The sequence below is a fragment of the Trachemys scripta genome, chromosome 4 (assembly GCF_013100865.1).
Source record: "Trachemys scripta elegans isolate TJP31775 chromosome 4, CAS_Tse_1.0, whole genome shotgun sequence".
In the NCBI taxonomy this organism is placed as follows: Eukaryota; Metazoa; Chordata; order Testudines; family Emydidae; genus Trachemys; species Trachemys scripta.
Window position 1 is genome coordinate 103970280 of NC_048301.1, and position 25548 is coordinate 103995827.

A 25548-nucleotide genomic window follows, 5' to 3' on the forward strand; every position below is an offset into this window, starting at 1 on the left:
TGGAAAGATTAATGCTAAACTGGAAGAATAGGCACAAAATCAATTCAAGCAGTTCATAGGTATTATAATTCTTAATCTGGCTTTAGCCATACCAGCAGCAGCAGCAACGGCAGGTAGCTGCATATAATGAGATTAAAATGCCAGTGAGTGAAGCCATCACGTTTTTTTATTAGTTCTTAGGGCTTGATCACACAAACACTGAAGCCAACCCAGGAGTAGTTTCATTGAAATCTGTGGGACTCTTCCCCTGAATAGAGTTATACATGGGTTATACTATTTGCAGGAGCAGGCCTTTAGATAATAATCTTTCTTTGATTCCCATTTGTCAGCTCAACAGTGATGATGGGGCCAAATGAAGCCTTTCCACCACTTTCTATCTTGTATCAGTTTCACGGCTGTGTTCATCTTTAAACCTTTGCTGTGTCTCAATAAATATTGTATATTACTATCTGGCCTTTTTGTTAGGTAATAATAAACAACATTATAATATATTACAGAGAGGAAGGACGGGTCTTCTCTGAGTTGTTGTCCCTATGGGCGCCCGTGCACTCTGGATTGGAGATATTTTGTTGCTGTTAGCAGCATCCATGGGTCCACGCTTGCACCACGCCTCCTTGTATGGCGGTCTGAGGGCATTTAGGAAGAAGAGGACCTGCACCACGCCAGTTCCTTCTCAACTGCCTGCAGCTCGAGACAGAAGTCTCTACGGTCTGCTACCTTGCTGACACAGCTCCTTCTTTTATACTCTTCTTGTTTTCCTATTAGTTTATTTTATTAGCACAGTTTATGCTTTGGGGGTTTCCCCGGCCTTTTTGTTTTGAGGTTAGAGCCCCCTTTTTTCCTTGGGACCTCTTGAGCAGCAGCTTTCCTGGTGGGTTATACCCAAGACCCAGGATTCAAGCCTTGCCAGACCTGTCACAGGTCTTTTCCCCTCAGCAATGGGCACTGTGTCTCTGATGCCCTGGAGAGGTTCACATCCTGTCCAAGTGTAAGATTTGCTCTGGCTTCAAAAGCAGAGCTTAAAAACTAAGGAAAGACCATTTAAAACTGCTCCTTATGGAGTACTTCCCTAGACATGGAGGGTCCCTTTCTCCCCCCAGTACACTGGCCTCAGCCATGGAGAGTGCTCCAGAGATTTCATTAGCTCTGGCTCCATCTACCAGAAATCAGGGCACAGCTTTGATCTCTCAAAAGACTGTCAAACGTAGGGGATCCCACTTCCCTGATAGACAGGCTAAGTCTCTACTTAGATGTGGGAGCAACAAGGAGACCTCACATCCCAAAGCAGGTACTGCTGAGACTCCTATCAGTCACAGTAGCAAGGCATCGGCACCACCAAGGAAGACTTTCGTGAAGCCATGGACCAAGAAACCCACTGTCAAACAGCAAACAGTGGTCTCGTCAGTACCAGAACTGGACACTTCCACATGGAAGGACTCCTCAAAGAGCATGGACTCTGAAGAAATCATCTCACCTGATACCATCTACGTCACCCAGATTTCTCCAGAGTGAGTTTATCATCAGTACCATCTCCAGTACCACTGGAGGTCTTTCACCCCTAGATGCAATCCTCGGTCTCATAGTGACTTCCAGCTTCCTCCTTCATGAGGACCATCATGTCCTGGAGGAACCCGAGTGCCCCCTGCTGAGGGGTACTGGGAGGACTTTCCCACTGGCACCTGTGTACCAACTGGAACCAACATCCACTGGTACTGCTGCAGCCTCAAATAAAGACTCCACCAGTACCATCATGATTGCTGGATTGGCCCCAGATATCAATCCGAGCCCCTGGTACTGACTCCTTTAGCTTCACCACTGAACATGGAAGAGGATACTTCTTATTCAGATGTATCCATTCAAGGCTCCATCACCTACCCATTCCACCCTATATCCCTCAAAGTGTTCCCTAAGGACAAGACCCCAGGAACCAGCCAATGGGTGGCCCATCAGCCACGGCAAGAACACCCTGGAGGCCCTACTCCTTTTCCTTACGCCCTTCCCCTATGGGCTTTTTTGGGACCAAGTCTACAGATTACCCTCACACAAAAGCACCCACTAAGGTTCTCGGCCACCCACACTTCAGGGCCCTCCTCATCCTCCCACCAGAAGAACAGCAGCTGAGAATAGAGGAGGCGACATTACAACTCTCTTCATCCCCACATGAGGCAACCATTCTCTGCCATTCTACGCAGATGATTTCAAAGCCTTATCCTGCAGACCCACTTTCACTTCCTCGCTAAAGTTTCATCAGCGTTCCATATCAAGCAGGACATTCAACTAGTGGTCTTTTACTCCAAACCTCACTCTTTGAGGGAGGAGACCAGCCTCCATACTCTGCTTATAAGAAGAGCTCTGACTTTCTACCTACACAGGACTAAATCCTTCAGGAATTCCACCAGGCTCTTCAATTTATCCACCAAGAGAATGAGGGGGTCACTTTCTTTCCACCTAGGTGCTATCTAAATGGGTTTCAGGTATATTCTTGCATGCTATGAGTCCTTAGGAATGCACCCCTCTTCTAAAGTCACTGCTCATTCAACTAGGGTTCAATCCCACTTCCATAGCCCTACTTAGAAAGGTACCCATCAAGGTCATTTGTAAGGCAGCCAACTGGCCCTCCGTTCACATGTTCTTTCAGCATTATGCTGAGTATATGTCTCCAGAGCAGCCTTTGGTGAAGCTATTTTAAACTCTGTACAAAATCTGCCTCCTCAGCATCCTCCTGCTCATTGAGGTACTGCTCGGGGGGGGGGGGGGGTCTCCTGACTTGGAGCTCTCACAGGGACAATAACTCGAAGAAGGAAGAGAGATTGCCTACCTTGTAAAGCAACTGGAGTTCTTTGAGATGTTTTGTCCCTATTGGAGCTCCACCATCCGCCTCCTTTCCCCTCTGCTTTGGGGTTCTACCAAGCTCTGAGGTTGAGAAGGAACTGGAGTGGCGTGGATCCACTACTCCCTATATGCTCTTGTATTGGAGCACAAGGAAGTGTATGGTGCAGATGCAGACCCATGGACACTACTAACAAAAAGATCTCTGCTCAGGAGTGCATGGGCACATATATATCCTCATGTGGTGCACTCATAGGGACAAAATGTCTGGAACACCAGTTACTGTACAAGATAAGTAACCTCTCCTTTTATGGTTGAGGTCTGGATGCTATTTCTGATTCAACTGCAGATTTCTTGTATGATCTTGGGTGAGTCACAGTCTCTCTGGCCTCAGTTCCCCATCTGTAAAATGGGGACAATAATACTTCCTTTCTTTGTCTTGTCTATTTAGACTAGAGGGTAAGCTCTTAGGGATGGGGACGATCTCTTACTGTCTGGCTGTACAGTGTCTGACACAACAAGGCCCAGAGCTTAGCTGGGGCCTCTAAGTACTGCAGTAAAGTAACAATAACTAATGCAGATATAGCCCAGTTCTCCTCCCATTGAAGTCAAAGCAGAACTCTCACTGATTGTGGCTCCTTTTATTTGTAAGATACATTTTCATCCAATATTGGAAATATTACCATTCACACACACTAGCATTTGGAAGCTGCCTATGTAGAAGAAAATATTGAAACATCAAAACTGCCCTTGTACAGGCCCCACCTTTTGGCATTTGGTTTCACTGATCACTAGAGAAGATAGTGCAGTTGCTGTTTTGAGCCATGCATATCTAAGTCAAACTACACAGAAATGTTTGAATTATTCCGCATGCTGGACTGGATGAATTTGGATCCGGGTCTGCTGATTACATGATGTGCTTTGACTTCTGAAGACTTTCAGTCACTGAGTCCAGGAGGCTTTTATCATCTTTATCTTTAAGAAGAGAGAGAGAGAGAGAGAGAGTGGGGCATCATTATAACCACTGACAAGTGACTAACCATGTATCGTTTACTATGGTACTTTTGGAAAGCGTGGAGAGATTCCCTGATTAAAACACACCAGTACATAAATGCAAAATATTATTTTATCATGACTTTCATGGGACGCAAACATGGCAGTTGAGTGAGTTCCAGTTTCCATTAAAACCTCTTTCCTAGTTGCCCATACCTGTCTCAAATAAACCACTTTGGGGCTGAATTTTTCTGGGCATTGTCTCAGTCCAAAACTATTTTGCCCCCTAGAAATTTGAACAAAATGGGCTCAACAGCAGGGATTTGGGGTGTGGGCTCTGGGTGGGAGTTTGGGTGCAGGAGGGGGCTCCAGGCTGGGGTAGGGGTGTCGGAGGGGGCGTGGGGTGCAGGCTCCGGCCGGGAGGCGCTTACCTCAGGCGGGACCCCTGCCTGCCCTGGCTCTGTGCTGCTCCCAGAGGTGCCTGGCATGCCCGGCCCCATGGCAGAGGAGCCAATTGGTACCCGGCCAATGGGAGCTGTGGAGCCGGCACTGGGGGTGGGGGCAGCGCACAGAGATTCTCTGAACGCCCCTCGCCTAGGGGCCACAGGGGCACATCGGCGAGTCAGCACTCGTGGCTCCAGCCCCAGGGGTGGGGCGCCAAGGCTCAGGGACTGGTGTCCAGCCCGCGGCACGGAGACTTGCCGTGGGCTGGATGAAAAGAAGCAGTCGGCTGCATCTGGCCTGTGAGCCTGTGGGGCCTCCCTTAGCCTGAGGCCCTGGGCTGCATTAATCCTAAAGCCCCTGCATTAATCCGGCTCTGGCCAGACCCATTACTGGTCAGCATAGAAATCATACTGCGAGGGTCTGCTCCATGAATAGTTAAGATCAGTGTGTTCACACGTGCATTTGAACATTTTCTCTTCTTCTTGGGTGCCACCCTTATCCTAGAGTGATCTGTAATGTTAGGAACACACAGGTAAAGACAACTGAAACCCACAAGTGAAACCTACCAGCTCTAGGTCCTAGTCTGGGCTGGACTTATAACTCAAACTAAGCTGCTGAATCTGTGGTGGGCTCTCTGGGCTAGAGTAAACTCCAAAAGGTAGGACGAGCTCCCAAGCTCAGTTCAATTGCCAGGCTGGAGCATCTGAGTCACACCAAACTTCCAAGCTGGAGTAAGCTTCTCAGCTCTGTCACACGCCCAGGTGGTGGTGAACTCCTGAGCTATACTCTCTCTCTCTGGCCAATCAGCCCCTTCCCCCTGCTCCCAAAATGGAATCTCATAGCCAGAGCACACACTGTGACCTCTCCCATTTCCACTGAAAACTCCACTGACACCTAACCCTAGATAAGGACAATTAGAGGGAGAAACCAACCCTGCAGTTGGACTCTACTTTCTAATCTCTCCTTCAGACTGATTAAGCAGTTTTAATACTATTTTAATACCTGAGCTCAGGAGGAAACATTCATGAGAGGATGGAATGTGAGGTGGGAGGCCTCCAGGATCTCTCCCTTCTCCCCCAATCAGAGAGAACAGCGTTATTTAGGAGGGCTATGTTCTTGGCCACACTGACAGCTCTGAAGTCTCCTATATATTTGCAGAAGAGGTACATCACGGGCAACAGCAGTTTGAGGTTCTCTCACACTTCCCCACCAATGTGCTTCATCATTGACCTGCAGTGACAGCCCCTCTGTGAGTTGGGTGGGGGGAGGTTGGCCTCCACAGCACATTGACTCCTCTTTTCTGCTGAGTCTCCTCAGGGGGCAGCTAACTAATGTTAACAGTGATGGTGGTTTCTGCACGGAATTATATCAGTCTCCAAAACACTACTGAAACCAGTCGTGAGCTGCAAACAGCTTCTACTTTTCACCGAAGTGGAGCAAACGTTCTTTTCATTGTGAGGTCGGCAGTGGTCAGATTTAACTGAGGGAGTGCTCCATGTGTGTATATTGTATACACACACACACACCCACACCCACACACACACACACACACACTATATATATATATATATAAAAATAAATAAATCTAACTGAAAATAAAACTCTAATTTGGAATAGCAAATGGAGAGTAACAATCACTCTTTGCCATCGTGCCAGATTGAGTTACTTCTCCATTAGCAATAGAGAAGAAAGAACTGAAACTTCAGAGTGATATCATCTGCACTTGTCAGCCAGCTGTGCGAAGCCACAGTCACCTACAAAAATAACACTGAAAGATTCATCCAAATATAGCCTCTCCTTATTGGTGTATCAGTTTCTATGCCGGGAAATGTGTCTCTCAGCTTTCATTTAAGAGAGCGATGACATGCATTGAGGCATCAGGGCTTATGCTTGGAGAGAACAGAGCTCAAGAGAAAGCCACTTTAACCCCATATTAAAACAAAGGCATTTGATTCCATAGTATAACTGAGACGAAGGCCATGGGATGAAGAATTCTTAATCTTAAATATTTCCTAGTTGAGGCATCCCTTCAATTTTCTTTAATTTTCCCACGGTGATGTATAGAAGTGTCAAGCTCACCATGGAGCACCCTCCTGGGAGAGTTGCCACCTGTGCTGAAATGGGACTTCAGCTGATTTTCATGGGTCTGATGTGTCCCTGTGAGGTCATCCTGCAGAGCAATTATATAGTCCCCAGATTCGGGGACCATGACACAATGATGCTGCATCTCCACGTTGTGGTGTTAGGGCCTAGTGCTACAGCATCACCACATGCGAATAGAATTATTTGATCCCACAGGATAAATACAATGGGAACCCTCCCCTTCCCAGCCAAATTATCCTGCTGCAACCTAAGGTAAAAGCCCTATGGAGGTGGAGAGCATTCTCACCACCAGGGAAAACAGAGAGAAATAGTCAGGGAGCTGGGGAGAGGATTGTGCAAAAAGAGGGAAAACATTTTAAGCTTTGTGCCTTTCCCTTGAATTTTTCTCTACAACAGAAAATGAAGGCGAAACCCTGTGAAAATGGCAAGATGCCATTCTCGGAGCACATAAGCAAATTGCTCCAAGGTGGAGGTTTGCCATGTGTGCAGTGCAAATCTCCCAGAAATAGGCATATTTTGCCCTTGATCCATTGTGTGAATTCTTGAAGGAATACGATTCCATTCACTAAGCAAAAGTATGGCGTTTTATACTGCTCTGCTACAGTACCTAAAAGGGGCTGATTCTGCCCTCAGTTGGCTGGATATAATTCCTATTGACTTCAGTGGCAGCTGCACCTGTTTTAACTTAAGTAGAAGTAGGCCTATTTCCAGATATGAAAATATATTCTTCAGATTGGGCCCAGTTCTCCAGTGCCTTGCAATTTGGGAAGCCATTTACACCTACGCAAAGCAAGTGCAAAGTGGGTGTGAAACACTACCATTCTGATCTGGAAATGTTTAATAAATGCAGGTGGTGAAGCTCCCAGCGGAACATAAAGCTATCCTGCCCTGGCAGGAAATCCCCACAGAGGGAGATAGCCTAGGGTTACCATATTTCCACAAACAAAAAAGAGGACACTGGCGGGGGGGGGGGAAGCCCCGCCCTAGCCCTGCCCTGCCCCATCCACTCCCTCCCACTTCCCACCCCCTGACTGCTCCCCTCAGAACCCCAACCCCCCCTGCTTCTTGTCCCCTGACTGCCCCCTGCTGAGAACCCCCTACCCTAACTGCCCCCCCCCCCAGGACCCTACCTGTCCCCTGACTACCCTGACCCTTATCCACTCGCATGGGTGGCAGGGTTGTAGAAATTTTGGTGGTGCCCAGAACCCCCCACCCCACCTGCCTAAGGCTCTGGGAGGGGGGTTGGGTGGGGGAGGAGGTCTGGGGTGCAAGTCCTGGGCTGGGGATTAGGGTGCAGGAGGGGTGCAGGTTCTGGGATAGAGTTTGGGTGCTGGGTGCAGGCTCTGGGCTGGGGCAGGGGGTGGGTGTGCAGGAGGGGGTGAGGGGTGCAGGCTCTGGGATGGAGTTTGGGGGTGAGAGGCGGTGCGAAGGGAGGGGGTGCAGGCTTTGGGAGGAAGTTTGAGGGCAGGAGGGGGTGTGTGGGAAGGGGGAGGGGGATTGGGAGGGAGTTTGGGGATAGGAGGGGATGCAGGGGTGAGGGCTGTGGGTCTGGGGATGAGGGGTTCATGATGCAGGAGAGGGCTCAGGGATGGAGCAGAGGATTAGGGTGTGTGGGGATGAGGGCTGGGGCTGGGGGGTTTGGGGTGTTGGAGAGGCTCAGGGCTAGGGTGGAAGGGCAGGGTAAGGGCAGCCTGTCTTCCCATTAGTGGATGGGGGCACTAGGACCCGGGGGCAGCAGACAGCAGTTGCTGCTGGCTCTGGCAGTACATGCAGACAAGGGAGAGGCAGACAGGGAGGGGGGACCCACGGAGGGGGGGATGCGCAGAGGGGGGATGGCAGGTGGAGGCTGGGGACCCATCCAACACTCCCCCGCTCCCTGACTGCCCCCCCCGACTCCTCTTACCATTCTGGCTCCACGTGGGTCGGTTTGTGTGTTACACAGGACTACAGAGAGAGGGAGGGGGGAGCAGGGGAGGGCTCTGGCTGCTGGAGGCCAATGGGAGTGGGTCAATCGGCCTAGCCGCCCAATCAGCAGCCACACTCTGCATGGAAGGGAGGGAGGGAGGCGAGGGAGAAAACCTCCCCGGACATTTTAACCTTGTTACCAATTCCTCCCGGACGGCTATTTAGAGACGCAAAAGCCGGACATGTCCAGGGAAATACGGACGGATGGTAACCCTAAGATAGCCTCTGCCCCCAAGTGGGGTGTGTGCAGGGGGTCAAGCTGGTGTAATTCATTGGTGCCAGGTGAAATTGGCCCACCCAGTGCAGTAAGCATGCCTATGCTGAGAGATCATGGGAGTATATTATGGTCAGAGATTTCAAATCAGCAGCTACATGGGGCTGGTGGAGAATCGTTGCCAAGGAAAGATGGAGGCTGAGAACTCAACTCACCATACACAGTCAACACGCAGCTGCATTTCTCCTGGCCCAGCTCATTCTCAATGGCCACGGTGTAGTCGCCGCTGTCCTTGGAGCTGCAGGTGGGGATCATCAGCGTGCAGACGCCACTTGTTGAGTTGTACCAGAACTTAGAATTGGCCGTGATGTTCACATTGCCTTTGTACAATGTCACCACCGGGCGGGGGTTGCCCAGGAAAGCACAACTCATGGTGCAGTCCTGGCCCCGGTGCACTGCATGGTTCTTCAGCGGAGCAATGAAGTGGGGGGCCTGGCGCCAGTCTCTCTCGTGATACTCCTTCAACTTGCTATTGAAGCGCTCTACAAGGAAACAAAGGGATCGCCACTGCTTCCAAATGTGTAAAACAGCAGTGCATACCTCCAGAGAGATAGCCGTACCCCGCTGGGCTCTGGGTTCTCCTCCCACACTGGTATGAATCACAAGTAGTGACTCCAGTCTACAAAGTTACACTGGTGTAAAACTCAGGCCCCGAGTTTCTTTTTCCCAGCTAGTGAACACTAGGTGAAGAGCAGAGGGAATCAGTAGCATGTCTCAATATGATTATTCTTAGCACTCCACCAGCCCTCTTCACTTATAAATACAAATCAGGAAGCAGCATGTTTGGTGGGGAGAGCAGGGGGCTGGGAATCAGGACCTCTGGGTTCTATTTTCAACTTTAAACACTAACTTCCCATGCAACTGTAGGCAAGTAACTTAACCTCTTTGTACCCCATCTGTAAAAAGGTGTCAGATTTTTCTGCTTCATGTAGATGTTGCAATGCATAATTTCTCTAGTTAATGTCATTACCTTGAAAAAAGGTGTGGGATCTTTGGATGACAAGATATGTTAGAAATGCAAATCATGCTAATAAATTATTACACATGATTGTCAACTGAAGTATGTAGACTTTTTGGGGGTGGAAGCATTACATCTCTGCATAGTTGGCACTGAGGGATTAGCAGTATGCAGAATGCTGCAGAGAGTCAAGGAGACTATTACAAACGGCAGTGTGCATTGCAGGAATGTGCTACATTTTTCAGCCATAACCAAAAAAGCATGTTGAAAACCCTTCCTTTTTTATATATCTACTTTTCCCACCAGTAGGAGCTCCAGCTGGGTAAAATTCCTTGATCCTATATTAAAATTTAATATGAAAAGGCAAAACTCTGCTCTCAGTTACACCGACTTCATTCTCAGAGCACAGTTTGCTGCTTTTCTCATTACCCTTGGGCTGTGACAATAAAGCAAAGGCCGTCTACTTTTCTCTCCAAAATGTGCAACTTGAAGACTGTCTGTCATTTTCAATGGGCGGTAGGGAGTAGTTCTCTGCTGCAACTGTGTCCTGCTATCCTGCATAAAGAATAGTTATCAAGTGCTCTAAGGCACAGAAAATCTAATGGTTCTTTTATTGACCCCTGATTAATGTGGGTCTAACTCCACTGTTAGTCCATATTTACAGCAGTGTAAGTGAGATTCAAATCAGGCCTGGAGTAGAACCAAGAAAAGAACACTGTGATGGCTATAGTTAGACGTTTTCTTTCTTGGTGACACCCTAAAACAATGGAAATACCTTAAGAGAAGTGACATGATTGTGTCTAGCTTATATGGCACAAGAAAGACTGATGTTAAATACACATATGACTATAAACCATCTGTGTGGCATCTCCAGTACTAACAAGATTGGAAACGTCATAGCAAAATGTGCACATGCTCCTTGGAAAATTTATCTGCAGCTGTCCAACCTGTCTGGTTGTTTTGTGCTAATGTCCTGCTTATTAAACTAGAAATAGTCTTGCATGACAAAGTTTGATCTGGATCCTAATTATCTCCAAGTGTCTGGACGTGGGGTTTTGGTTTGGCCCATTGTGGGGATACGGCCCACTTATGATCCTGATATGAGCTTCCCTTGAGTGAGGGAATGGTCAGCTCTGGGGGTTTGTTTTGGGCCCATCTCTAATGAGGACATCATCTCATCCACTAAGCCTGAACACACCGGTTAAGAGTGGAGGGAAACAAACTGGGATGGGGGGTAGGGGGGAGAGAAGAGAGGTAAAACTTTAAATAAGCACATCTAGTGGATATCATAAGTTTTAGGAACTTTTGCACCCTACAGCTTATATGTTTTTTATAAAAAATAAAAATCTGCTATGCCTCTCAGATTTTTAGCTATTCATTTTGGGAACTGTCCGAATTCAGCCAGCGATGAGTTGGAAGGCAACCTAGTAGTAAAAAATGAGAACTCTCTCATGTCAAGACAACTACCCTCTATTTACATATACACACAGAAAGAGAATATATTATCATCATTATTATGCATATGACTCTAGGTAACACCTAGGGGCCCCAGTGTGATTACATGCTCATAGATGAGATGACAAAGAGTGGGAGAAAGGAGATATTTTTGTCTCCATTTTACAGATGGGGAACTGAAGTACAGAGCGGTTAAGGGACTTCTGTGACCAGGCTGGGAATTGAAGCCAGACCTCCTGGTTCCCAGTCTAGTGTCTTAGCTACAAGAGCACCCTTCTCCCTCTCTGTGCATGCATCTATTCTAATGTTTACCTTTGTCTTTAGAGATGTGCCAGGGCTCCTTGGAATCCAGAGGGTCACTGTCTCCAATGTCATTGCGGGCAATAACTCGGAAAAAGTATTTCCTCCCTGGGACCAGGGCTGTGACGGTGTACTTGTTACTGTAGACTTTCTCAGCTGCAGTGAACCAGGTGGCAGTTCTAGCGTCACGTTTCATGATGACGTAATGGGCATGCCCATCATCCATTATATCTGGGGTGTGATCCCATTTCAGAGTCACGGTGTTCGGCACTTCCTCAACCAGCTGCAGATTCTTTGGTGGCCGTGGGAAATCTAACAAATAGGAAACACCTTTAGGTATTTGTTTCTCTTATTTGGGAGCACCCCTCTATTTTTTTCTCTCAAAGCAAACCCTTTTTAACCCAGCTGCTGCCTTGTGAATTGCTTATGAATATCACTGTGTGTCTAGCAAATTCTGGTACTGCACATCCTAAATTCATTCCTTTGGACCTTTCCAGACCTAAGAACCTGGAATCCCCGGCAGACTAATTGGCTCCCTGTCTAAAGCCAGTTGTAGCCTGGAAGCTAGAGCTTTTGCTATACTGTACCTGTCACATGTACTTGGATGTCATAATGGGCTTCACCATAGTCGTTCCTAAGGAGGATCCTGTACACACCAGAATCAAAACGCTTGGTGCTGTGGATGAGGAACTGGGAGTGGTTCTTGCCTTTGGTGATGATCTCTCTCCCTTTTGTGGGAATTCCATCTTTTTGCCAGGTCACAGTTGGTAGAGGGGAACCCTGTCCGAGATAAATGTGTAAAAATTAATGGTGGCCTTAACTTTTAGTATATAATAGATAACTCTGAACCTAAAATAACAGTGTCTTGGATGCAATCACCTTGATATCACCCAAAATACTCCAAGGAGAGCACTCCCAGGGAATTTTGGCAGTAGAAATACCAGGGGAATGTATGCTCTCCTGGTATTAGGACAGATGCTCAGCTGATGTAAAGGGACATAACTCCACTGAAGCCAATTGAGCTTACTCCAGCTGCAGTTCTGACCCTTAGTTTTGTTTCAAGACAATGATGTTGATCAAGATTCTCAAACAGGTTAAAAAAAAAAAATCACACTTCCCCCAGCATTACACTTGATGCAGTGGTCTCTACGGACTCCGCAGGAGGAATTCCAACATTACCTCGAGGCTAAAGTTTATCTCTGTTTAATCTTCTCCAAGCACTTTTTAAAAGCAGAGGAAAGGGCTGGTGCAATGGAGGTAACACCTCAGCTCTAGACAGTGCACCAAGAGGTTCCCCCAGGGGGAACTGCAGCTCCTCTACTGCAATGAATTCAAGCTGGCATAGAACAGATGACCCTGCAGTCCTGCCTTAGGGCCGGCTCCTGCCATCCCTTCTGTGCCTGTGGTGATGACCCTCAGAGCTGAAGGGACAGGATTGAGCACTTAGTCCCTGTTGAGTCAAATCTTCCATTGACTTTTGTGGGAGCTGTGCCTGAGATAGGACAGAGCCAGGACTGCAAGATTCATCCCCTAGGGGACCAGATCCTGCTGTCAGTTGGTCTAGTGTAAATGAAGAACAACTGCATTGTAATCAGGAGTTAAATTAGGAGGAGAGGTGATGGTGTATAACTCTACCGGTGAGCCCTCTCTTCCTAGCTCCTGGTTTGGTTAAGCAGCCTTCCCTCCTCCTTGGCCAGTGCAGGGAGAGCACCCTGTTCTGTTTCAATCTATAACCTCTGATAACCGCTGATTGTCACCTGTGAAGTTACTCTGGCTTTAGGGCCAAACCTGTGAGGTGCTGAGCATGTCCTGTGAGGTACAAGCACCCTGAGCTCCCACTGACTTAACGACCCTCAGTAGCGATCGAGGGTGCTCAAAGCTTTGCAGGTAGTTGGCACCACAAACCGTAATGTTTCCTTTAACAAATACGTGGCCCACATTTAATCCCCACTACAAAGCACGCCGTGCCTCTCAGCTCCTAACCGGGAACATTCTTGAGAGCTTTAATACAATACAATAAAATATCTTGAGACCATCACAGTGACGTAGCCATTGGAACAAATGGGAAAGACTTGACTGTGTATCAGCCACAAGTCGTATCCTGTGCAGTTACTGAGTTGAAGAAAAAAAAACCTTTCTGGCCCAATGTGACAATCACGTGCACCCTTATTAACAACACTTCTTTATGCTGCTTGTAAAGCTTCACTCTCTGGCATGAATTTGAGCAGAACAGATTACAGGATTCATAAAGCTCTGGTGAGTGTGGCATCTCAATCAGATAACATTGCATTACCGTCATTAATGAAACAGAAGTCACACACATTTTAATGCTAGGTCTCTCCTAGTAATTGTTAGTGCTTATTCTCGGAGGGTTGATATTAACTCCCTACCCAAATCCACACTACTGAAGGCTAGATTGTGCAACCCTTTCTCATGCTGGTAGGTGCTTACTCCTGGGAATAGCCCCTCCAACTTCACCAGCGTGAAGAAGACTTATAAAACCTAGCCCTAAAATCAATCAGCATTTACACACTGCTTCACAGATCCAAAGTGCTGCCCAGCCATCAGGCCAAATCCTACTTGCCTTACTCGGGCAAATTGTCCCACTTAAGTCAGTGTGATTGTTCTTGCGAGGAAGGCCAGCAGAAGTATTTGTCCCTTAAAGGGCCAGATGATCCTTTTACATCTAGCCCTGAGGTATGTATCTGTACCACTTTAGAAGCCCAGGGGAAGGAACTGTGCCTCAGAGAGTCATAATGCCTTCTCTGTTCCCCCATTCTCATGGGAGTGAGTAATCAGCCATTAGTCTTGACCAGCAGCAGATTGCTTCACCTACTCCCACACTGGTTTAGCGAGTACACTGATGTGGTTGAGTTAAGGATTTGACCATTTGCTTCCCTGCCCACCTGCAGTGTGGGGATATACTGGGTACTTATTCCCTGCTTCCTCCACTGCCCCTACAGCGGAAATGTGAGGAGGCCATGGGGAATTTCAGTGGATGTTCCAATCATCTACAGCTTGTGGGACCAGGCCCCACTTCTGTGAAAGGAGGAGAATGGTGATAAAACTTTGACACCAAACAAAACTTTCAATGCAGACTTTCCCTGAGGTAGAGCAGGGCAGAAGGAAGCTCACAGTAAAAGCAGCATGAATGCAGAGGGCTGTCCCAGCGCGAACCACCATATGACTCTTCAGCTTGGCACTTAGATCAAACTTAGGAGGGGCTAAAACACAAAACACAAACCACCACCACAACAGAGAGAGAGAGAAAGAGAGAGAGAGAGAGAGAATAATTAAAATCTTAGAGGCCTCATATCTGAGCAAAGCCATTTCTCCTCTGTTGGCCTGCTGTTTTAAGCATTGTGCAATGAAAACAACATGATGGGAGAAAGAAAAGCAGTCCTTGAAATTAGCTTCTGCAGAAGGTAACTAAGAAATTAAGTTAGTAATTGCATCATAAGATGGGAATGGGACTGAGAATCTGGTCTTTTTAAAGGTGGAAATGAAGCTACTCTTAATTATGAACAGATACTGTAGTGATGGGCTCATTAGTGCTAGAGGGAACAATACATACATACATACGTACAGGAAAGGAAACAGATAATGTATATTTTCATTTTGAAGCTGCTGCCAATTAGTAGCCACTCCTGTTTAGTAGCCACACCTTTACCAAGCAATTTTTAAAGAAAGGCTGTGCCTCTGCTATCAAAGAAATTGAGAAATAAGAGTAAGTAATACACTTTAATGAGAGCTGCCCTTCTCTTCAAACCATCAAGGCAGTAATTAAATTGAACAGAAGCCAAAGCTTGGGTGAACAAGTGTTAGGGTATGGTTGTTAGCGCGACACTGACACAGACGCTCCTACTGAAGTTAATGGCACAGCTTGTGTGAATAGGTATTCATCAACGTGAGGATTGCAAAATCGAGCCTTGAGTTACTACAGCACTGTTTGTCCTGTAATGTAAGGGGTCCATTACCATGTGCATTTAACACCGCCACCTCCTGCCCTCTCAGGTTCCAGGGGCACGCAACTAGGTGAGGAATATTTATCCCTTGGCACTCAAGGTCTCAATCAGAAGAGTCAATTATATTCTTTTAAACCAAGTTGCAAGGGGGAGGAAGTATTACCATTTAAAAATTAGTAGTGTGAGAAAACTGATTGTGGGCCAAAAAAGTTATGTTGCTTGAAATCACCATTTTAACCGACTTAAAAATAACTGTCCGCTGTTTACTCCCACTACGCTGATAGCAGATCTGTTGTTTCCCATCAAACTACATGTGCGCTTCATGACGGCACCGCATGTTCCTATTTCCTACCACAGTTTGTTTTGTTTGGGTCATACAGTAAATCTGAGGTTCGACTGGTGTTTCTCTTTTAGGAGAGGTAATAATTAGTGTCAAGATTATTAGTGCAATTCTGAAGTGAAGACCTAAAGGAAAAGCTGCTTTTAATAGATATTCTAATTTTGTGCTGTTCTGCTGGCTGTTGTCTTCTGACATTCCCCTGGTCAGTGCCAGATGTCTTTATTCCTGATGGAAATCACTGCAATGTAGCATGACTCATGAGTTCTGTATCTTACCTTGCTAGTCTTTCTACCTCTTCAGGCAGCTCTATCCCCTGAGAACATCCCAGAGACAAGCTGTTTGAATTTCCTAACTAGCAGAGTAAAAACAAATTCACTACCCATGAGTGCTAAACAATAAAAGTCTGAACTGCCACCTCTTATAATAGGGCTTCGAAGGGATACTAATGACAGGTCAGGTACCTCAGCAGTTATTCTCAAGATGTGATGGGCTGTGTCTCCCCTTGTCAATACAATTACCTCCATGTTGTCTGTTTATCGTAGTGCCACCTGATTGTTCATTTGAACCCTTCGCTACGCAGTTGGAAAAACAGTAATCTGTGTCTCAGTACCAGTCTCTATTGCAGATGGGCACTACCAATACTATGTATTAGTGTACTGATCAGTAGCAGGTAAGCTATCTAGCCATCTTTCCCATCAGGAGACGTTACTATCTACCCATCTAACAGCATCACTGGCAGCAGGGAGAATTCCCTGAGAAGTGCCTCTGCAATCACATAGCTGACATGGGAGACTATTGATGACAGAAGAAGCTGCAGCCAATTGAGCTGCAGCTGGAGATTTCAGGAACTGCTGTGAAGGATTCTTATAGTTCAGCCCTAGCAGGAAGTGTGGCAGAATAGCTCTCGGTCCAGCTCCAGGACTCTACAAAGAGTTTCTGTGGCCCAATGTCACTTGCCAACATCTTATCTGCAAACTCTAAGTGAAATTTACTTGAGGATATGAGCAAAAAATAAGACCCGTTGCACTGAGATGTCTCTTTATATTGGAGTAAACCACTGCACAGAACAGAAAGAGCATTTGTTAATAGCCTTTTGTGGGAGAAGTTCATTCATTTAATTTAATTCATCTTTATTATGAGTCTGAAAAGGCTAAAAAATGCTGGATTTTACTCTATATATTTGAGCTGGTTTTCTCTAAGCAAAATCAGATCCCTAATTGATCCTCTTTGCTGATGGGCAAAGCCCCTATTGAAAATGTATTTGGCATGAGCTTTTGTGGACATTACAAACCAGTCAAGCTGGCAGACTGTCAGGGAGAACAACTGGATTACACGCTAATGTTCATCTAGCCATTAACAAAAGCTTTATTACCTGCAAAGAGCATGAGCTTAATTAATAGTCACTCTGTGAAGCTCTGTAAACCACGGCTATTAAAACAAACACACTGACTCATGAATGAATGAGTGACAGAAGTGACCTTCAGCCAGACAGGATATTCTGGAGATTACCTGGAGGGGGCATAGCTAAGACTCCTTCATCTAGCTCCGCTGGTTCTCCCACACCAGCTTCATTCACCGCTCGGATTCGGAAGAAATATTTCTGCCTCTCCTGCAAGCCTCCCACAGTGTAGCTGGTGCCGGAGATTGGGATCTTAGAGCATTTTGTCCATTCCTTGGTGTTCTCTGCACGCATCTCGAGTATGTATCCTGAGGGCAAGTCTCCTTGATCTGGCTGCTCCCACGCCAAGGAAATGCTGGAGTTGGAAGAGTCAACCACATGGATCCCCTTCACCATTCCCGGAGGCTCTGAAACAGCAACAGCACACTGGTGATGAACACAGTGTATCGAAACCAGGGATTCTCACCCTTATCTCTGCACCAACCCCATATTTCAGGCCTACATTTTCAAAAGTGATTTGTGATTTCAGCCAAATCCTTTTTTGGGGTGCCTAACTTGAGACACCTTAAAGGAACCTGATTTCCAGTAAGTGCTGAGCACTGTCACAAGGCGCTGCTCCTGAGGTTTATGAGACCCTGTTCCCTCTAAGACTGAGTTTTAGAGGCCCAGGACAGCACATGATGTGTGACTTCAGTAACAAGCAGTGCCCAAGCCCTGTCACCCTGGCAGGGAGGACCAAAGCCAAAGCCTGAGCCCCTCACCCCGGGTGGGGAGGGGGGTGTCAAAGCCAAAGCCCAAGGCTTCAGCCCTGGCCTGTAACCTGAGCCCCGTCACCCAGAACTGAAGATGTTGGGCTTTGTCCCTGGGAGGGGGGCTCAGGCTTTGGTCTGGGCTCCAGCAAGTCTAACACCAGCCCGGGCGACCCCATTAAAATGGGGTCCCAACCCACTTTGGGGTCCTGACTCACAGTTGGAGAACCCCTGTAATAAATGTTCACAGTGGGCTACAAGGATTGGATGAGAATGTTCGAGAAGCCCTCTCTAGCTTTTTGTCTGAGATAATATAAATCTTTAAATATGAAGGGAGCTATATCTTTGGCTGTGACATTTTGTAGAGTGGCCCTCTGATATGAAGGAACTGAAAAGTTTTCTGATTTGGGGAACTATTTAACCTAGTGCTCTACGTAGGTGCAAGAATGATCTCCCCTCTAGTTCTGCTGACTCTTATTTTCCCCGTGTTTTTCTAAACTACTTACAGCTACTGACATCCCTTCCTGCAACAATTACAGAAGCTCCCCCCTTCCCTACACAGTTTAAACTGTTTATATACTGGGCAACCACTTGGTTTAAAAATGGGGTTGGTTACGTGGCTGTATGGAATGGATGTTACTCAGAGATGGTACATGGGCCCGCTGGCCCATTGTAACAGGTTACACAGCCCATTTCTGATCTCACTGAGGTTATTGGGAGTTTTGCTGTGACTTCAATGGGCGCAGGATTAGGCCCACATTTTTGCCAATGAAAAAACAGATTTGTAAACTAAGCTTTGGAAAATTTGCTCAATCATCTTTTACTAATTCTGCAGAAGTTTATCCTTCTTTTACCAAATGTTCAAGGCGAGGTGGGAGGGGAGGCAAGGGATGGAGGAGGAGGAGATTACCTCACGGAGCACAGTTTTGTGGTATGCTGAAGTCCATTAAACATAAATGATTCACATGGTATGAAACGATTGCATTATGACTTTTGGCAGAGTACAAATACCAGGAAGTGAATGAAAGCCTCCCCAGTACAGAAAGCACCTAAGCACAGTAGCAACTTATGTTGATCTGGGCATGCTGTCTGCATATAATATGGGTCTCGTCATGGGAAGCAGCTTTAAGAAAACTAGGGAATAAGTAATAAAAGAAAAATACTGATGGGGTCCTTTGCAACAACAGAGTTTGAGGCTGCGCTGGGTTGTCCAGGCCCTGCACGGTTCACAGCTGTAACACGGAACTCATATTCTGTATCCTCCAGCAATCCATCCACTTTGAACTTGGTATCTAAAGATGGAAATGTTACAAGTGTGTAGATGGTTCGTAATTTTTAGGGAAAGTTCCTTCACGCATAAAAGAATTCCCAAGTGAGTATCAAAACAAACAAATGCATAAAAATCACCTTTGGCCTGAGACTAAGCATGGGACATTTCAGCTCAAAAATTTTTTGGGGAACATTATGAATGATGATGGTCTCCAAGTATCCAATCATGCACCCCACTTGCACAATGGAACCCCAAGGATTCCAAGGGGGACCCCTTTGGCACACATAAATGTGCCTTAAAGGTATAACATAGGAACCGATTTGGCCTTAAAATGTATAGCATAGGAAAAATGTATAATTTGCCAGTATAGTTCCTTCTACTTAATTCAGGGCCAGGGTCTGATGACTTCACTCATGTTAGGTAGTATTTTTTCCATGAGCAGTCCCATTATACTAATCAATTTGAGTAAGACTATCGGAATCTGGCCACCAAAGACTCATCAGATAGATCCTCCATTCAATTTGGTCAAAACCTCTGGAACCAAATATTTTGTCTTAAAATTAACACAGCTTCCACCCTTTTCCGCAATTAATTTTGGTCCTTCAATCAATCAATTGCCATTTAATTAATAAGGAAATCCAAAATGCTGAATCAGATAGAAGAATCTAAGAAAGAATCATGATAATAAAAGATGACTAAGACCAAAAGTTGAAATAAATGTTTCCATGTGTTATATGATAGATGTAAATCACAGCTTATAAATGATTTCCATTTCATACGGATAACAAGCTCAGCTACTTATTTAAATCAAGTTTGGTCAAAAACAGAGGAAGGTAGTATGGTTAGTCAGGGAAAAATTTTCAAATGTGTATGCTTGAAATTAGCACCAAAATCCATATGTGGGCACATAAATAAAAATGTCCTGATTTTCAGAGGTACTGAGTATCCAAAGCTCCCATTTGTTCTAATGTTCAGCACCTCTGAAAATCAGGCCATAGCTGTTTTGGTGCCTAAATGTAGATTTAGGTCCCAAATTTCAGGCAACCATGTTTGAAAATTTGGACTTTAATATCTATAGCTGGTCTTCAGAAACCATATGCTATGTCCAGACAACATCATCCCTTTGCTTGAGTGATCAGAACTTCAGCTTCTCATCTCATGTCCTCTCTAGCTTTCATTTTGCCCTTGCATGGTGCAGGGAAGTGATATCTGACCTTGGACTAGCTCTTTGGTAACTGGGACCCAAAGGTTGCTGCCTTTCTTCCTTCTTTCCACAATGTACCCTTGTACTGGAGAGCCGCCATCCTGTGCTGGAGGGTTCCAGGTGATGGTGACAGCTTCCTTGGTAACATCTGTAACTTGAGGTTGAGATGCCAGTCCAGGGGGCTCTAGACAGAGTTAGATTCAGCACAGAAGAATCAGAATCATCTACTGCTCCACTGCAAAACCTCTTTTGGTAAGAGCAACAGATAGCAAGAGGCCAGGAAGAGCGATCTAGACCTCTAAGTTCCTTCATTGCCAAAAACCCCTTTCTAAAGCTTTTGCTTTGTTATCTATTTCTCCAGCTCCTTTTTGGGATTCAGTAACGGACAGTACTCATTTGTAAAGACCTGAAAATGTCATTGCCTTATGTTTTGTTCCTAAGATAATACTGTATATCTCCACTGACCTAGTAGTCTAAAAGCACAGGACTGGGACCCAGGAATTCCTGAGTTTTAATCCTAGGTCTGACATTGATTTTTGTGTGGTCTTTGAACAAGTTACTTACCCTCTCTGCATCATTTCTCTCATCTATAAATTGGGGATACTAATATTTATTACCTACCTAATAAGGATGCCGTACAGATTAGTTAGATAATGTTTTGTAAAGTATTTTGAATATAAGAGGTGCCATATAAAAAGATAGTTACATTTTCCGTAACTGGTGTTCTTCAAGAGGTGTTGCTCATGTCCATTCCATATTAGGTATGTGTGCTTGCCACATGCACCGGCGCCTGAAGTTTTTCCCTCAGCAGTATCTGTAGGGGACTGTCTCTGATGCCCTCTGGAGTGGTGCCCACATGGCATGGTACAAGGGGCGCTGCTGGCTCCCCCCACCCTCAGTTCCTTCTTGCCGGAAACTCCGATAGTAGGGAAAGGAGGGCAGGTCATGGAATGGACATGAGCACCACATCTCAAAGAACACCAGTTATGAAAAAGGTACCTCTCTTTTCTTCTTCGAGTGCTTGCTCATGTCCATTCCGTATTAGGTGACTCCCAAACAGTACCCCTGGAGGTGGGTAGGAGTTCATGGACGTGTAGATTGCAACACAGCTCTGCTGAACCCAGCGTCATCCCTGGCCTGCTGAGTAATGGCACAATGAGCGGTGAATGTGTGAACAGAGGACCATGTTGAGTTTCTACAGATGTCCTGGATAGGGATGTGTGCCAGGAAGGCCGTCAAAGATGCCTGCACTCTCGTCGAGTGGGATCTGACAATTGGCGGCAGTGGAACCCCCGCCAGGTCATAACAGGTCCTTATGTACAAGGTAATCCAATTAGAAATCCTCTACAAGGACACCAGGTGACCCTTCATCCTATCTACTGTAGCGATGAAGAGTTGAGTCGATTTTTGGAAAGGCTTGGTATATTCTAAGTAGAAAGCCAAGGCCCTCTGGATGTCCAGGGTGTGAAGATGCCTCTCCTCACTGGTCTTGTGTGGTTTGGACAGAACACCGGGAGGAAGATGTCCTGGTTCATATGGAAGGTGGAGACCACCTTTGGCAGGAAGGCTGGGTGGGGCCACAACTGAAAATTATCTTTATAGAAGACCATGTACGGAGGTTCTGAGGTCAAGGCTTTAATCTCAGAGACCCGTCTCGCTGACATCACCACGACCAGGAACTCAACCTTTCATGATAGATGGGAAAGGGAGCAGGAACCCAGCGGCTCAAAGGGCAGGCTACTGAGCCTAGAGAGGACCAAGTTAAGATCCCACTGCGGGATGGGAGCCCACACCTGTGGGAAGAGTCTCTGAAGCCCCCTCAGGAATCTGACTATCACGTCATGGGAAAACACCGTCTGTCCTTGGATCGGCGGGTGAAAAGCAGAGATGGCCGCTAGATGCACTCTAATGGAAGAGTGTGCCAGGCCCTGGTTCCTCAAATGGAGCAGGTAGTCCAGGACAGTGGACAGTATGAAGGAACGCGAGGGAGAGATGCCCCGGTTCGGACGCCCGATGGGAAAACCTCATCCATTTGGCCAGGTAAATCAGTCTAGTTGAGGGCTTCCTACTTTCCAGGAGGACCTGCTGGACTCCTTCTGAACAGGTCCGCAGCATCCACGCTGAGAGGTGGAGGGACATGAGGTTGAGGTGCAGGAGCCAACTGTGGTCCTGTGACAGCAGGTCCGATCGGTTGGGCAGGGGCCAGGGAGGGGCTGCTGACAGGCTCATGAGTGTTCTGAACCAGTGCTGGTGAGGTCACATCGGGGCAATCACGACGACCTGCGCCTTGTCTCTCTTAATCTTTGCCAGGGCCCTGCTGATGAGTGGAATTGGAGGGAATGTGTACATCAGGCTTCCTGACCACAACAGGAGGAAGGCATAGGAGAGGGAGCCCTTGCTCAGACGTTGCCGAGAACAAACCTGGTGGCCTTTCTTGTTCTGTCTGGTAGCGAACAGGTCCACTTAGGGAGTTCCCCACATTTGGAAGATCATGCTGGCTCCCTCTGGATGGAGTGACCACTCATGGTGGGAGGAGAAGTCCCTGCTGAGCTGGTCTGACACCGGGAAGGTAACAAGCTTCCAGGTGGATCTCGTGGCTGATGCAGAAGTCCCATAGTCAGAGCGCCTCCTGACAGAGAGTCGACGAGCGCACTCCCCCTTGCCTGTTGATGCGGAACACTGAGGCTGTGCTGTCCGTCAGGACTCGTACCATCTTGCCCGACAGGTGGGGCAAGAAGACTCCGCACGCCAGCCGGGCTGCTCGGAGCTCTTTGATGTTTATGTGCAACCGTGCTTCATCTGGGGACCACATCCCCTGAGTCTGGAGGACACCGATATGCGCCCCCCAGCATCCAAGGTCCAAGGCATCAGACACCAAGTCAATGAAGTGAGGTGGGTTGTCGAACGGAACTCCTGCCAGGACTGTCCTGCGGTCTGTCCACCACCACAGTGAGGTAAGTATCACCTTGGGAATGCTAATGATCTTTTTCAGGGGGTCTCGGGACTGGGAATAGACCGTCGCCAGCCATTCTTGCAGGGGCCACATCCGGAGCCTGGCATGGCGGACCATGTAAGTGCACGCTGCCATGTGACCCAGGAGGCATAGACAGACCCTGGCTGTAATCAGAGGGAACACGGAGACTTCCGCGATGAGGTTCATCAACGTGTGGAACGTTTCCAGTGACAGGAATGCTCTGGCGCAGGTTGAGTCGAGGATCGCTCCAACGAACTCTATTCGCTGCACTGGCACTAACGTCGAATTTTTGTCATTCACCAGTAGGACCAGAGAGCAGGATGTAGCTTGAAGCACCGTGACATCCCTTTGGACTTGAGACCTAGAGCTGCCCTTGACAAGCCAGACATTGAGGTATGGGTAGATCTGGATACCCCGGTGCCTGAGGTAAGCTGCTACCACCGACATGCACCTGGTAAACACTCTTGGTGCTGTCGCCAGGCGGAACAAGAGGACCGCAAACTGGGAGTGGTGGAGGCCCACCATAATCTGGAGGAAGCGTCTCTGTCCTTGAGAGATCGCTTTTGGAAGTATGCGTCCTTCAAGCTGAGGATGGCATACCAGTCTCCCGGATCCAGGGAGGGGATAATAGTAGCCAGGGAAACCATGCAGAACTTTAGCTTCTTTAGGTACTTGTTGAGGTCTCGCAGGTCCAGGATGGGCTGTAGACTGCCCTTGGCCTTTGGGATTAAAAAGTACCGGAAAAAAGAACCCCTTGTTCCTGTACTCGAGAGGAACTTCTTCCACCGCACCCCTTTACCTCTTGCGCGAGAAGATGCTCATGAGGGGGGTCCCTGAAGAGGGATGGGGAAGGCTGGTGGGAAGGGGGGGTATAGAAAGGAACTGGAGGGTATAATCCTGCTCCACTGTGCTGAGGACCCATCGGTCCGAGGTTATAGCTGACCAGGCAGGGAGGAAGAGGGAAAGATGGTTGGAGAACACAGGGAAGGATGGATCCGGGGAATAGTCTGGTAGGTCGCCCTTGGGTGCACCCTCAAAATGACCCTTTGGCCCCTGCTTATTCCGGGTCAAGCCCGCCTGGGCAGAAGGTGGAGGCGGGTGGCTCGCATGGTGCTTGTAGCCCTTGGCTCATTTATGGGCCTGGTCCTGCTGATTCTGGCTCCCCTGGCCCTGTGTCTGCTGCGGTTTGAACCGCTTATGCGCTGTGGCTGGGACGTAGAGATCTAGGGTCTTCAGGGTGGTGCGGGCGTCCTTGAGGCCATGCAACTTGCGGTCTGTTTGCTCTGCAAATAGAGCCTGGCTATCGAAGGGCAGGTCCTGCATAGACTGCTGGGCCTCAGTGGACAACCCAGAGAGGAGCAGCCAAGAGGCTCGCTGCATGGAGATAGCGGAAGCCATGGTGTGGGCAGCAGCATAAGCAGCGTCTGACGCCGCCTGGAGGGCCACCCTGGCTGCAGTCGTGCCCTCATTGAGGATCGCTCGGAACTCCTTCTTGGAAGCCTTGGGGAGCAACCCTTCGAACTTGGCCATGGCTTGCCACATGTTGAAGTCATATCAGCCAAGGAGGGCTTGGTGGTTGGCTACTCTCAGCTGAAGGCTGGAAGACGAATAAACCTTACATCTGAAAAGATCCAGCCTCTGGAGTCTTTATTTTTGGGGGTGGCCCCAGGTTGTCCCTGCCTCTCTTTGTGGTTAACCACCTTGACCACAAGGGAATTGGGGGCTGGGTGGGAGTGTAAGTACTCATGCCCATTGGGTTGGCACAAAATACTTGCATTCGGCCCTTTTAGAGATGGGGTCATGAAGGGGTAGAGCCACCCTGGTAGGAGCCGAGGAGCACAGGAGTCTGAGGGCTCTTCCAAGTCCTCTGCCGGAAGCCCCAAGTTGGAAGCAACCCTCTTCAAAAGTTGCTGGGGCACCTTGGCGTCATCCTGAGGAACTGGGTGAGGGGGCCCCGTGATAGCCTTGTCTGGCGATGATAAGGATGAAGCCGGTGCCGCAGGAACTTCCACATCCATTGGTGGTCCAGCAGCTTGCTCCCCTGGGTCCTCCTGGACCTATAGGGGTCTTACCCCCCGAAGTCTCAAGCACTGGAGGGGGACGGAATACTGAGGCTGCTGGCCTTTCTGAGGCTCCTGACACCGACTGGACAGCCTGGGAAGGTTGAGTGAACCCCCAAGGGTTCCATGGCACTGGCCACTGCGCTTGGGGCCATGGGACAGGTTTCAGTGCTGATAATGTAGACAGAACCGTCGGTACCGGGGCTTGTCCTGCAGTCAGGGAACCTCACTCCGAGCCGGAGCTACCAGTGGAGCGGTCAGTACCG

The 25548-nt window shown here is 47.7% G+C and overlaps 1 protein-coding gene across 1 annotated transcript in view; it reads right to left on the bottom strand.

Moving 5' to 3' along the window:
* Window positions 1–148: 148 nt before the first annotated feature.
* Window positions 149–25548, bottom strand: part of LOC117877276 (tyrosine-protein phosphatase non-receptor type 5-like) — a 202237-nt gene continuing 176837 nt past the window's right edge. Inside the window, exons 31-38 of the mRNA XM_034770235.1 lie at window positions 20259–20432; window positions 18938–19066; window positions 17136–17432; window positions 14457–14545; window positions 11909–12101; window positions 11334–11633; window positions 8764–9090; window positions 149–3804 (exon numbers count right to left, since the gene is read on the bottom strand). Of these exons, the coding sequence (XP_034626126.1) occupies window positions 3737–3804; window positions 8764–9090; window positions 11334–11633; window positions 11909–12101; window positions 14457–14545; window positions 17136–17432; window positions 18938–19066; window positions 20259–20432 (1577 nt within the window). The 3' untranslated portion in view covers window positions 149–3736. The remainder of the gene's footprint in view (window positions 3805–8763; window positions 9091–11333; window positions 11634–11908; window positions 12102–14456; window positions 14546–17135; window positions 17433–18937; window positions 19067–20258; window positions 20433–25548) is intronic.